General features: G+C 39.9%; 3 protein-coding genes across 9 annotated transcripts in view; 2 read left to right on the top strand and 1 right to left on the bottom strand.

Moving 5' to 3' along the window:
- The first annotated feature begins 404 nt into the window (after window positions 1-404).
- On the top strand, window positions 405-9,692 carry LOC306650983 (uncharacterized protein). Of its 5 annotated transcripts, XM_079123521.1 has the most exons (7): window positions 406-621; window positions 1,105-1,163; window positions 2,639-2,787; window positions 3,363-3,435; window positions 5,436-5,562; window positions 5,810-5,902; window positions 6,494-9,692. In XM_079123521.1, the coding sequence occupies exons 5-7, from the start codon at window positions 5,529-5,531 to the stop codon at window positions 8,197-8,199; spliced, it is 1,833 nt and encodes a 610-aa protein (XP_078979647.1). In that variant the 5' UTR covers window positions 406-621; window positions 1,105-1,163; window positions 2,639-2,787; window positions 3,363-3,435; window positions 5,436-5,528; the 3' UTR covers window positions 8,200-9,692. The 5 variants fall into 5 exon arrangements, with proteins under 5 accessions (XP_078979645.1, XP_078979644.1, XP_078979647.1 ...); XM_079123519.1 differs by lacking the exon at window positions 3,363-3,435 and having other exon boundaries at window positions 405-621; XM_079123518.1 differs by lacking the exons at window positions 2,639-2,787; window positions 3,363-3,435 and having other exon boundaries at window positions 405-621.
- The window catches only part of LOC306650984 (uncharacterized protein), a 43,593-nt gene continuing 38,527 nt past the window's right edge, over window positions 9,244-14,309 (top strand). Inside the window, exon 1 of one of the 3 annotated variants that reach the window (XM_079123523.1) lies at window positions 9,244-9,376. In XM_079123523.1, the coding sequence (XP_078979649.1) occupies window positions 9,347-9,376 (30 nt within the window). In that variant the 5' untranslated portion in view covers window positions 9,244-9,346. The remainder of the gene's footprint in view (window positions 9,377-14,309) is intronic. The other 2 variants (XM_079123529.1, XM_079123525.1) reach the window with 2 other exon arrangements.
- Window positions 10,031-13,253, bottom strand: LOC306650999 (sperm acrosome-associated protein 5-like). Its single transcript, XM_079123555.1, has 4 exons — window positions 12,482-13,253; window positions 11,908-12,066; window positions 10,393-10,471; window positions 10,031-10,291 (listed from the first exon to the last, which is right to left on the bottom strand). The coding sequence occupies exons 1-4, from the start codon at window positions 12,627-12,629 to the stop codon at window positions 10,171-10,173; spliced, it is 507 nt and encodes a 168-aa protein (XP_078979681.1). The 5' UTR covers window positions 12,630-13,253; the 3' UTR covers window positions 10,031-10,170.

A 14,309-nucleotide genomic window follows, 5' to 3' on the forward strand; every position in this document is an offset into this window, starting at 1 on the left:
GTACCATTCTAGGCCCTACCCCTTCTTCGCAGTGGTATCTCCCGGCGGAGGCGCGGTAGCGGCGGGGGCTGTGGTTCTCAGGTCTAAATTTGTAAAAAACACGCATTTGATTCACCAATCATTAGTCTGCCTTTGCACAAAGAGCCCCCCTCTTACCGCCAAGTTTCCATATTCCTCACGAAATTCCATCTCTTCCAAACTTTAAGAGGATCATTTTCCCCACTGTACGGAATGGTAAAGGTTGTAAAAATGTCTGCTCCCTTGACAACTCTACTTATTGGCGCGGCCATTTTTCTTGCCAGCCAAATAACGATCATTGTGGTAACCAAAATAATTTTGGCTACTAGCGCTGATGGCTTCAGGAAGGGCTACTGCGCATGAGCAAGTATAGTGACTGACAGTAACCAAGGCGGGGTAAAGGACGAAAAAGTGGCTGTCGGAGGAAGTTATGACTGATTTTGGAAACATCAAGGGGACTTTGCCAGAATAAGAATTCGGATTTTAAGATCAGAGCAGGGGATGAAGGAGGGCAGAGTTCACTCAGAGCGGAAGTGAAAGGGCTGATAGTCTGCAGGCGGAGTGACGCCGGCGAGTGTGGACTCTAAAGCCGCGATTTACTCGGTGAGTACTTGGGGAGGGGCTCTGGGATGAGTAATGAGTGTCTGGGGAGGGATCTGTAAACGGAGTGATGGGGGTCTGTGGAATGAGTGATGGAGTCTGTGGAGTCGGTGACGGAGGGACTGCGGGGTGAATGATGGGAGTATTTGGGGTGCGAGATGAGGGGATCTGTACAGTGAGTGATGAGGATTGTAGTGTAAATGTTGAGGGGCACTGTGGAATGTGTGATGGGGGTCTCCGGTCAGCGATGGGAAATTTGTGGTAGTGAGTGTCGGATGGCCTATGAGATCCATGATAGAGCTGTGTTGTTGAGTGATGGGGATCCGTGGGGAAAACAAATGTCCTTTTCCTTTTTTCTTAGCCATTTCGTGGCCATTTTACCAGCTGGCATTTGTGTATTTCTGATCTGGTGATTTGGTGAACTTTCAATCTGGGTGTTCCTTGCCATCTGCAACTCTTTTCTTTTCTTCTCCTCCCTCTCAACAGCTCTGCCTTTTTAGGCCTTTGCCTTCTCTCCACAACAGTCAGACATGACTAAGTTCCGGGTAAGTTCTTACTTGCTTCTCCCCTCCCCCTACCCATGTTAGAAGCAAGGATACTTAGAAGCAAGGAAGCACTGTTGTACTGTGGTTAAGACTAAAGACTGGGTTTAAACTCCTAACAGCTTTGTGAGCTTAGGCAAGCCATTTAACCTCTCTGTGCCTTAGTTTTCCTAACTGTAAAGTGGGGATGATGATGATGCTAACAATAACAATAATACCTTTCTTGTATGGTTGTTGTGAAGATCAATTGAATTAACATGTGTTTAGAACAATTCCTGGTATATACATAATATGCCTTATATATGAGCTTGATGTTAATTATTGCATTATTATTTATACCTTCAAATGGATATGTATAAAAATAGGATTAGAGAAGTAGAGCAAGTCCAAGGCAAGGTTGAAATGTGTATATATAGATCATAGGATTTTACACATTTATGAAGCTCTAGTTCTCTAGCTATCTGGAAGCCACAATATAGAGGGAAGGAAACACACTCACTTGCTTTATTTATCTTGACCATCAGAGAAAGTGAGCTACTTCCTCAGAAGTAAAGTTTTCCTGATGTTGATCAGATAGTTCTCTAATGGGTCATCCAAGTCCCCATCAACAATCTTGTGATGAATACAGGGTTAGGATTGCTCTACTGTGACTTAAAATATATCTTCATGTTAGCCAAATATGTCCTGCCAAAACAGAAGTAAGGAATATGATTCTTCAGGAAACCAAAGCCATGTCTGTGCAAGGAGCTGTCTTATGTTCTGGATCAACACTGGATTAAAACTTTGATATTCAAGAACAACCAATAAACCTCATGCCCTTCAAATTCTTTTCTAATATGTTTTCTCTTATCTGTGATTTCAGTATAGCCAGAGAAATCCTTAGGGATGCCCTTTTCCTTTTAGGCTGAGAATTCATGGTATCCCTGATCAGTTCTTTCCTTTCCGTCCTTCTTTAAAAGTCTGAAAATCTGAAATAATTTTGTCATTTTTCCTCTTCCTACAGAAGTGAGATAGGAGTGGCACCAAAAATTCAAACTCTTGCGGAATGTACAATCTAAAAATGGAAACTATCTCATGATCTCATATCACGATTTTTTCCAAATAACAATTCTGTGGTGAATTTGGTTGATTTGTGCCTATACACCCCTCTTTCTCTCCCTTGTTCTTGTTCCTTATATTTATGTACACTTAAAACATATAGTTAAGGTATGTCTTCTTTCTTTATTTTTGGCACTGGGTATTGAACCCAGGGGCATTTTATCACTGAGCTACATCCCCAGCCCTTTTTATTTTTTATTTTGAGACAGGGTCTCATTAAATTGCTGGAGTTGGCCTCGAACTTTTCTATCCTCCTGCCTCAGCCTCCTGAGTTGCTGGGATTACAGGCATATGCCACTACACCTGGTGTATATCTTCTTTTTGCTGCAATTTGCTCATTAGGTGATACTATATTGCAACTCTCTGCTTTCCCTTTACAGAATGATATAGTGCAATTTGAACATCCCCAATCTGAAAATCTGAAATCTACAAAGCTCTAAAATCTGAAACTTTTTGTGACAGGGGAATAATGTCACAAGTGGCAAATTCCACACCAGACCTTATGTGATGGGTCACAGTCAAAATGCAGGTACACCAAAAATATGGCATAAAATTGCATTCACTCTATGGTTATAGCGTATTATATGAAACATAAATGGATTTTGTGTATAGACTTGGGTCTCATCTCTGAAATATCTTAGAACAAGAGCCAATTTGTAGTGAGCTTACACTATGCATGGCACTGTACTAAGCACTTTATATGAATGGCCACCTTTAATTCACAATAACTATGAATTAGGTACCATTATCATTCATATCCTACAGATGAGGAACTGAGTACCAGAGTGTATAAGTAAGTGGCATGGGATTGTGCAACTGATCACTGGCACAGCTGATTACTGCTACAGTGTGGATAGTGCCTTGTTGATAGAAGATGTTTCAATATCAGGGCATATAATTTTTTTGTTGTTGTCGTTTTGTGTTTTTTTGCAGTGTTGGGGATAGAACCCAAGGCCTTGTGCATGCTAGGCAAGCGCTCTACCAGTGAGCTACCGCCCCAGATCACAGAGATATTTTAACAGCTGAATTTTTCTCTTGAATGCATGCACCATGATTTCTTAATCAGCTCCATATTGAAGGACTTCTGTGTAATTTCTGTTTCAGTGTGGCAGTGATCTCTCTTGTCATCTATCTTTGTATTCAGTGATGAACATTTCTAGAATGTCTGGTTCAAAAGGTGGGCACGTTTTGAACTTGCATAGACATTGCCAAGTTGCCTTTTGAAATGTTAGCACAAGTTGACACCTCTACTAATAATGAATGAAAATACCCTTTTGAATCCTCTTGTCATAATTTTAAGCCTTGTCAGTTGAAAGTGTCAATTTTTTTTCATTTCTGTTTATTTAATTATAAATGTGTGTGAGCATCTTTTAATATTTTTTCCTTTTTAACATTTTTTTGTGAATTCTTTTATGTATACTGCTCTTTTTCCTTTGTGGTTTTTGAATCTTTGTCTTACATTTTAAAAAATTTTTAGACTTTTATTTTTTATTTATTTTTATGTGGTGCTGAGGATTGAACCCAGTGCCTCACATGTGCTGGGCAAATGCCCTACCACTGAGTTACAACCCCAGCCCCTTTTTCTTACATTTTTTGTTTTTATTTTTTACCATGCTGGGAATCAAGCCCAGGGCCTTGTGCATGCTAGGCAAAACCTCTGCCACAAAGCTACATATCCCTGGCCCTGTCTTATTATTTTTAAAACATTTATGGAAATATCACTCAGAAATATATTTTGGGGTTGATTTATTAAAACATAATATACAGAGAATATATATAAAGTATACATTTAAAAAAATTCTGCAAATTGAAAACCCCTGCAAAACCAGTACCTGGACCAAAAAGGAAGAAATGACAGGCCTCCCATTAGCCTACATTCTACTTCCAATCACTGTTTCTTGACTTACTGGTAATCACATTCTAATTTGTATCACTGTGGATTATTTTGGCCTGTTCTTGGATGTCATATAAATGGAATTATACTTTATTATTCTTTTGGGCCCAGGTTGTTTCACTCATCATAATTTTTTTAAATTAATTTTTTTGTTTTGTTTTTGTGGTTGTAAGGATCAAATCCAGGGCCTCACATATGCTAGGCAAGTGTTTCTAACACTGAGATATACCCCAATCCCATTATAACATTTTAAGTTTAACTGTTGTTATTTTATCAATTGTGTGTTCTCTTTCCATTACTGTGTACTATTCCATTGTATAAATAGATCAAAACTGTTCATCTATTCTACTGCTAATGGATATTTCCATTTTGGATACTACAAATAATACTAGTATGGATATTTTTATACATGTTTTGGTGAACATGTGTGTTTCCACTGGATATATATATATTTAAAGGTGGGGTTGCTAGGTCCTAGGCTAGGGTTATTTTCAGCTTTACTACAATCTTTATTCATCTTTTTAAAAATTTGTTCTAATTAGTAGCTTTACTACATTCTATCAAGTTGTTTTCCAAAGTGTCTGTACCACTTTACTTGCATCAACAATGCTTGAGAGTTTCAGTTGTTCCACATCCCTGCCACCATTTGGGTTGTTGGTCTTAATTTTATCCATTCTGTTTGTATATATTAGTATCTCCTTATGGTTTAGGTTTGCATTTCTCTGATGACTAATGACATTGAGCACTTTTTCATTTGTGTATTGACCATTTGGAGAGCCTTTTTTGCAAAGTATCTCTTCAAATCTTTTTATTCTAGTTTTTCTGTTGTATTATCTATATTTGTCTTATTGATTAATAGGAGTTGTTTATAGTTCCTATAGTGTAAAAGTCCTTAGGTATTATAAATATCTTGAATAAGACTTTTTTTTGGCAGTGCTGGGGATTGAACTCAGGGCCTTGCATATACTAGGCAAATGTTTTACCACTGACCTACATGGTCAGCCCCCAAGAAGGCTTTTTTGAAATGATTAATTTTAAAACAGTAGCTAGTCTCTGAAGAATATTACCCTTACCTTAAAAAAACCATTATTACAATTACCCTGATCTGATCACTACATATTGTAAACATGTATTGATATATCATAATGTACTCCAAAAATATGTACAATTAGTATGTGTCAATTTACAAAAAAACATTAAAAATAAATATTTACTGATATTTGGGAACAGTACCATCACTTTAATTTTTATCAAACTGATTGAACAAAAGTATGCAATTACAGGGATCAGTGTCATTCGAGGATGTGGCTGTGGACTTCACCCAGGAAGAATGGAATCGACTGGACCCTACTCAGAGGACCCTATACAGAGATGTGATGCTAGAGAATTATAGCCATCTTGTCTTTCTGGGTGAGGATGGCTTCCCTGAGTAATTTACAGTGTCCCCAGCAGAATAACTTTCCATCTCTGAAGTACTTCAATTCTTTGAACTCAAGTTGTAGGGATTAAAGATTCTTATTCACTTTGAACTGATCAAGGTGTTTGTATTTTCACCTTCCCTGTGAAATTTACCCTCATGAAAATATACCTTCCTAATTTTTTGAAGCCCTGAAGGCCACACAGAGGCTCCCAAATCTTGTATCATTTCCCATTACAGGGTATCCTATTACCAAACCAGATGTGATTGCCTCTCTGGAGAATGGCGTTCTTGGGATCATAAAGAGAGAAATTCCAAGTTCAAGTTGTACAGGTAAGAAGTGAGAGATAAGTAAGATAGGATGAGCATAATATTCTTTAGGATTTCTGAATGCTGGCCATCTTGGGATGTTCAGAAATATCTTCCTAAAGAATATACACTATTGTTGCTTGTTCCAGATTGCTAGTTTTATGAGTTATTGTCTTACAATAATCTTGGAATAAGATGTTGAGAAACTGGATTATACTCTGACTTAGTTCTTCTGCTCCTCTCAGCAACCTCAATTGTTTTTAGCCTTTCTGAAAAGCACTTTGCAATTACAGTCCCCCTCTCACCAGATCCTGGATCTTCTACCCTTACCATATCCTTTTTCCTATTCATGCCTCCCTAAACTATTTTTACATTCTCTCCTCAGTTTTAAGCTTTTTTTCTTAAACAGTCATGTCACTTATTGTTATTTCTGTTCCAATGTCTATTGGATCAATTTGTTTTTCTTTTTCCCTCCCTGAGTTCTGTGTAGAGATATATATTTGGAATTTCTTTCTGACTGGTATTTAGAATTAAAAGAAATTAAAATTCAACCCCATCAGAGGCCTGCCTCTATCAAAGGTATGTTCACAGTGTATGGTTTGTTATTCTTTCTAGAAGATGAACAAGCTGAAGAACAGCTGGAGAACCGCCAGGAAAACCAGAACAGACACCTGAGGCAAGCTATATCCATTGATGAAAAAAATGTGTCTAAGGAAAGAATCCATGAATTTGATGGCTTTGTAAACCCACTTCCTCAGAGCACATGGGTAGTTTCTTCAGGACACACACCCTATATAACTGACTCATATGGGAAAAGTTTTAAAGATAATTTTGGCTTACTCACTCCTAATAGTCTGAGCTTGACTGCTCAGAAATGTTATGAATGCAATCGATGTGGGAAATTATTAATTCATGGCAGGCATGAAAAAAATAATGGAATGATACCCCTTGACTATAATACATATGAGAAAGGTCATAGTCTTAACTTTGTTCAGCATAATCTGACTCAAGTTTCAGAACCAACCTATGAATGTCCTGAGTGTAGAATACCCCTCAGCACAAATTCACTCCTTATTGTTCATCAGATCACTCACATAGGAGAGAAACCTTATGAATATACAGAATGCAAAGAGGTATTCAACAAGACTGCACACCTCAGTATACATCAGACCATGCACACAGGAGACAAACTCTTTGAGTGTAATGAATGTGGCAAATCCTTCAGAGAGGAATCAACCTTGCATATACATCAAAGAACTCATACAGGTGAAAAACCATATGTATGTACTGAGTGTGGCAAAGCTTTTCAAGAAAAGACAAAGCTCATCATACATCGGCGAACTCACAAAGGAGAGAAACCCTATAAATGTTCAGAATGTGAGAAAACCTTCAACCAGAAGGCACACCTCAGTGTGCATCAGAGAACACACACAGGAGAGAAACCTTTTGAATGCAGTGATTGTGGCAAATACTTCAGAGAGAAATCAACATTGAATATACATCAAAGAACTCATACGGGAGAGAAGCCATATTTATGCAATGAGTGTGGCAAAGCCTTCCGAGAGAAGACAAAGCTCATCATACATCAGAGAACTCACACAGGGGAGAAACCCTACGAATGTTTAGAATGTGGGAGAGCCTTCAATCAAAAGGCGCACCTCAGTGTACATCAGAGGACACACACAGGAGAGAAACCTTTTGAATGTAATGAATGTGGCAAATCTTTCAGAGAGAAATCAACACTGCGTAGACATCAAAGAATTCATACAGGAGAGAAACCTTATGTGTGTTCAGACTGTGGAAGAGCCTTCACCCTTAAGCTGAGCCTCAGTGCTCATCAGAGAATTCATACAGGAGAAAAAACTGATGGATGTACTGTATGTGGAAAAGTCTTCTCCCGGAAGTCATATCTCATGCTACATCAGAGAGCTCATACAGGAGAAAAATTTGAGAAATCCTATGAATGCAATGAATGTGATAAAGCATTCTTCCAGAAATCATATCTTATTATTCACCAGAGAGTTCACACAGGGGAGAAACCCTATGAGTGTAATGTATGTGAGAAAGCTTTCTCCCAAAAATCATATCTCATTATACATCAACGAACTCATACAGGAGAGAAACCCTATAAATGTGATAAGTGTAACAGAGCCTTCAGAGAGAAGTCCAAACTCACTGTACATCAGAGAACTCACATGGGAGAGAAGCCCTATGACTGTCCTGAATATGAGAGAAACCTTCTAGAAGTCAAAGCTCAGCATGGATTAGAGAACTCAGAGAGAGGAGAGACCAAAGAACTGAAAATAGAAAACCCTTCGTAGGAAAGTCAAAGAAAAAGTGAGGTGGGGGAATCCTGCTTTAGGGTGACCAGGGATGGCTTTTCTGAGGACATGACATTTGAACTTAGATCTGAAAAGAAAGCACTGGCCATACTGGGGGAAGAGCATTCCAGGCAGAAGAAATAACAAGAGCCAAGATCCTGAAGCAAAAAACTGGGCTTGTATCATGGGTGTATATTGAATGGCCACTTTATACCAAAGAGGTTGTTCAACATTAAAATCTTTTGAAGCTTTGAATCTATAAGAGTTATCATTTGGAAGCCAAACCTCACCATAAATCTGGGCAAAGATATCAAGGGAAACCCAATTTGATTAATTTCAATAAGCATATTTCCTTGAAAATGGAACAAGGAAAATATGTTTCCAAATTTAATATTGAACTCTCATAGAAACAATTAAGAAAATCTATTAATAAGAACACACATCTTGTCATCTCTCATAATGGGTAATAAATGCTATCCAAGAAAAACAGGGTTTACCAAATGATATGAAATTGCATAATTAAACATAACTACTAAAAGAAAAACAATGAAGAACATACTATAAATGTTCCATTATTAGAATGGATGCATAATCAGAACAATGTAAAGAAAACAACACTACAGCATCAAATCCAGTTTCCAGAGGTAGCAACATTTGATAATACCAGCATTTCCACCTCAGCCTGTTGGGAAGGATTTTTGGCTATGTTTCTCTGTGTGGACCTTCCCTTTCTCTGAGCCTGATTCTACAGCCTTCCCTGAAAGACTATAAGCTGCATGACAGGCTTTTAGAAGATCTGTTTTTGACTTAAAATCACCAGAGTTTATTTCTGTTGCTTCTGATGAATCACTATCACATTCAGAAGTCAGTGCCCAGAGTGAAAGCACCTTTTATGGACGCCCAGGGAGATGTGAACCTTGGTTTTCTTTGTTGGTTGGGGCTGAGCACAGGGGAAATCCAAATGGCCTTAAAGGAAGGGGACTTGAGTTTTCCTTGGCATGCAGTGGCCCCTAGCTGTTTTAATGATCATCTGCTCTTGGATGTGGTGAATACTGAAAGCAAGGCTTTGGGTAGTGGAGAATCCACCCCCAACCAAAGAGTACAAAGGACTTGATGAACTGCTTCTTTGTGGGAGTGGTTTCTTCCAATGGGGCTGGCCAGTGAAAAGAAAAGAATGGTAAGTTCAAATTCCTAAATACTCTGCTCAAGGCACAGACTGAACCCTGGGCATTCTGTAAAAAGAAATTATTACCTGTTTACCCATTGAATTCCTTCTTAAATTCCAAGTCTGTCATTTGCAATTTAGGATTTTGATTATAAAAGAGGAGATGGGGGGCTGAATATTAGAATGATGATATGTGGGAGGATGTGGGAGAATGTGAATATTTTAAACTCCCCAGGGCCCACTGAGCTTCCTGTGTAAACTGAGTCTAATCCCGTTCTCCCCTGATGAGACTGTATCTGTCAAAAATAAAGACCCTGTAGTGACCTCAGCTGAGACTGATACTTTTTCAGGGAAACCAACTTTCATATCCTTCCACCCTGCCTCTATCTCCATACCTGTAACTGTCTTTTGTTCCAAGCACTGTGTGTGCCTTATAAACATTAATTCATTTAATCCATCCAATAACCTCACAAGGTCAATAACATCATTATCATCCTCATTATATGGATGAGAAGACTGAGGCACAGAGAAATTAAGTGCCTCTTTTAAGGCAACACATCCAGTAAATGGTAGAAATGGTATTTGATTCAAGGAGAACCTATGCTCTTAATCACTACACTATCCTTCCTCCTATCCCAAGTCATCTGGTATCTCTTGATTAAAGTTGTGAAGATATGGAGGACGTGATTGAAAGGCGGTACCTCCAGGGATCGGAAAAATGAAGAATAGGCAATGACTCTTGTACTGTTTGTATAACATCTTTATTAAATCCACAAAAGAAAAAAAAAGACAGGAAAAGAAAATCTTTATCCCTGTGAACTTAAGGGATAATGATGGAAGTTCCTTGGGTTTGTTTTTGCATACGTATCACACCCCTTGAGCCAGTCAGATAAATCATGGCCAGAGCAATGCCGGGTCCAAGAATCCCTGGGAAATGAAGGGAGGGGGAAAGGATGAAGTGGACAACTTGATGTGGCAATACCACTATCTCTGGCTGCCCAGGGTCCAGATCATCCCCCTGAACTTACCAGGCCTTCATACTTCCTGGTGCATTCACAACCCGCTTGGCACACAAGATGTCATCCAGAATATGTCGGTTGAGCAGATCTAGGAGGGAAGAGAGGAAAATGATGATCTGGTACACTTGGGACAGGGTTACACCATATGAAGGGCCCAGGGTTTCTGGATTCCTTGGGGCCTGAATTACATCAACCACTACATTGGCTGATTGTGAATGATCTTCACCCTTTTGTTAGCTGGTATGAATTATTTCAATTGCCATGTTGATTGGTTCTGTACAACCTTAACTCTGGTTGACTTTAACTATCATGTTGGCAGGTTATGAATTACCTTAGTCACCATATTGGCTCATACCAGACAACCTCAAATTCCACATTGGCCAAGTCTGGATGACTTCAACTGTCATTATGTCCAGATAAGAATGTTATCAAGTTTAATACTGGCTGGTCTGGCATCACCTCAACCAGCTGATTGGTTGAGTGGGAAGCTAATTAACTGTCATGTTGGTCATTCCTAGTGACTTCAAACAGTTTGTTGTCAGGTCCTAGGTACATTCAAATCCTATTTTGACTGGTTATGAATGACCCCAATCTCCATATTGGCTAGTTCTGTTCAACCTCAGCCACCATGGTACCTTGTCCTAGCTAATCTCAACTGTCATGTTGGCCGGACCAGGATTATCTTTAACTCCCATTTAACTAGTTATTAATGATCTCAACTGCCATATTGACCATCCTAAACAATCTCCACTACCATTTTGACTAGTTATAAATAACTTCAACCTCCATTTTCACTAATCCTGGATTACCTCAATTTCCATGTTGTCACACAGAACCTTAACCTTAATTTTATTCAGGTTTGAACATTTTCATTATTAATTACTCTGTCTTAGACAACCTCAAACTCTATGGTGGCTGGTCCTGGACAATCTCAACCTTTAATCTGGTCAATCATGGGTGACCTCTTCTGCTATATTGACCGGACTTAACACAACCTAAACCTCCATTTGGGCTGGCTCCAAATAACTTAGTCTCCATTTTGGCCTGTCTTGCACAACCTCATCCATCAGTCAGGAAAACCCTGAACAACTTCGTTGCTATTCTGCTTTGTCTTCACCACTACAACATTCTCATCTGGAAAGTTCTCTAATTTCTATACATAGGTAGTTTCTGTTCCTACTTCCAATCATCTGCTTCTTCCCTCAGGGCCTATACAACCTCAACTCCAAATCAGAACAGTCTCTCCCTCTATTTCACATGGTATTGAATTGCCTGTTTCTTGAGTCTCAGAAAACTGCAGCTTCCATTCTGGGTGAGATTTGGAGGCTCTGCATTCCCTAGACCTTGACAACATGTCAGTGTAGTCTGATTAAGGATTTAGGATGGTGTCTTAACAGCGGCAACTTTTTTCCTTTCCCCATCATTTTTCTGCTTTTGGAGATTACCACTTAGATAACCTTGCCTTTGTGTTTGGCATGTGGGGATAGGCACTAGGGATCCCATGTATCCCTAGTGTTGCCTTACCACGACAATCCATGTGGCAGAGGTTCTGTGTGGGTGTGACACCATTGTCACACCACCAGGCGGAGTTCAGCTGGAAAATGCCATATTCACTACTGCCATCAGGATTGTGATCCACGAAAGAGGTGTCAAAGCCACTCTCATAGTGTGCCATGCATAGCCCTGGGACAGGGAGAGAGAGAGAGAGAGGGGAAGTAGGAGGTAGACAGGGTCTGGGAATAGGAAAGCCTAGTATGGGGGTTGCAATGGGGATGGTTATCATCTTAGTTGTGAGATTGATGATCTTGGTTTGGTAGTGGGGTGTTGATGTTGATGATTCTGAGTGAGAGATCAGTGATGGGGGTGGTGATGATATGGACAGAAATAATCTTGTTGATGGTAGAGACCGAGGTGATGAGTGTGAAGGTACTGACAGGTGATGACATTAGAGTTGAATTAAACCACTCATCACAGTCAGGTAGTGCCTAAAGATCAGGCCCTAAACCAGAGAGGTGAAAAATGACAAGGGAAGCCTGGGTCTGAGTGTGGTTAATGGCTTGGGGGGTATGGATGGGACTTAGGGCAAATAGAGTCTCACAGTCTCCAATGTGGTAGCCTCTGTAACCATCGAGTCCTGCCTTTTCCAGCTTCTTTGCTAGCTCGCAACGTTCATAAATCTTGGCATCCACGCTGGCAACAATCAGTGTGGCCCAGATCACTAACATAGTGCCCCGAGCCAGCATCATGACACCCACAAGCTCTTATAGCTGATGCCTTGCTCCAGATTCACCCTGTGGTCTTCAGAATTAGGGGCATTCTGGAACTCTGGGCTCTATGAGCACTGACTGGTCTAAGTGATATATTCTGGAACATAGAAGCCAGAGGTCTGGGCACCTCACTACTTTCCCCAGTGCCAGCTCCCTTAGAGACCAAGAGACTCATAAGGAAAAATAAAGACATTGACAAAAATGGAAGGAGACAAAGACAGAGAAACCCAGTGGTGTCAGAATGATGCAGGGAGAGAGGGGTTGGGGGCACACCAAAGACAGACAAACTTGAATACTAAACCTCACACTGGGCCCACATTCCCTACATTTATTTCTTTTTTAAAATCTTTTAAAAATCTTCTTTAAAAATAATTTTGTAGTTGTAGATGGGCAGTAGGCCTTTATTTTGTTTATTTTATGTGGTGCTAAGGATCAAACCCAGTGCCTCTAACATGCTAGGCAAGCGCTCTGCCACTGAGCTACAGCCCCAGCCCCTCCCTACATTTCTTAATACTGTCCCACTCTGCTCTCAATAACCATGCATTACAACTTGGTTACCTGCATTTCCATTCACTCTGATCCTTATCACCTCCATTTCTCACTCTGCTGTGCCTACTACCACCTCTGATTTCTCACGCTCTGCAGAATATGACCATCATGCTCTCTCCCTATACCCCCATTACCTCTATTTACTCATTGCCCTAGTCTGTTAATGCTAGTATAAAATAAAAACTGAGACTGGGGAATTTAAAAAGAACAGAAATCCACAATTCTGGAGGGTGGGAAGTTCCAAGATCAAGGCAATGATATTTGGTGAGGGTTTTTTGCTGTATCCTCAAATCATGGAAGGCATGAAGGTCCAGAAGGAGTGAAACCATTCCTGAAAGCCCTTTTCATAGCTGCATTAATTCATTCATGAGGGCAAAGCCCTTATGACCTAAACACCTCTTCAGATGACCCCCCTTCCAACACTGTTGCATTGGGGATTAAGTTTCTAACACCTGAATTTTGGAGGGGATATGTTCAAACCATAACACTTATCCTTGGTACTTTCTTCACCTCTCTGCATTCACTGTGTGGTTCCATCTTAATTGACTAGAATCTTCCCCCACATCATAATCACACTCTGTCCCTCCTCACATATTACAAATGACACACTACATAAACATCCTCACACTCAACCGCTTTTTACCTTCATTCTCAGTCTACCTTTTATTTCCCAGTTCACTTATATTCTCATCTATTTATGTTCACTCTCATTGGGCCTCCTTTTACCACAATTCCCTGACCATCTATTTATCATTGGCCAGATGTTCTCACATCACATTCTTTCTTCATCTCCATTCACTCTCACTCAGACTCATTTTCTATTTTCACCTCTACTTCCTGACACCATACTAGGTGACTCCTGTTCACTTTGGTGGCCAATACTTCAGCGTTGTTCATTGACTCCTGTCCTCATTATCACCTCCATTCATTCACTCCCTTTCTCCCCTTTCTTCACCTGTATCCTCCAAGATGCTGTCCCCCATCAGCCCTCTTTGCTGGAACTCTGCCACGTATTATTCCCAAACACTAGCTCAGGTTACCCATATGAACTCACTCTATGCTCAGTCATCTCCATTGTTTTTCAATTTCCTCTTCATTAGCTCCACTTAT

Source organism: Sciurus vulgaris (genome assembly GCF_902686455.1).
Source record: "Sciurus vulgaris genome assembly, chromosome: X".
NCBI lineage: Eukaryota > Metazoa > Chordata > Mammalia > Rodentia > Sciuridae > Sciurus > Sciurus vulgaris.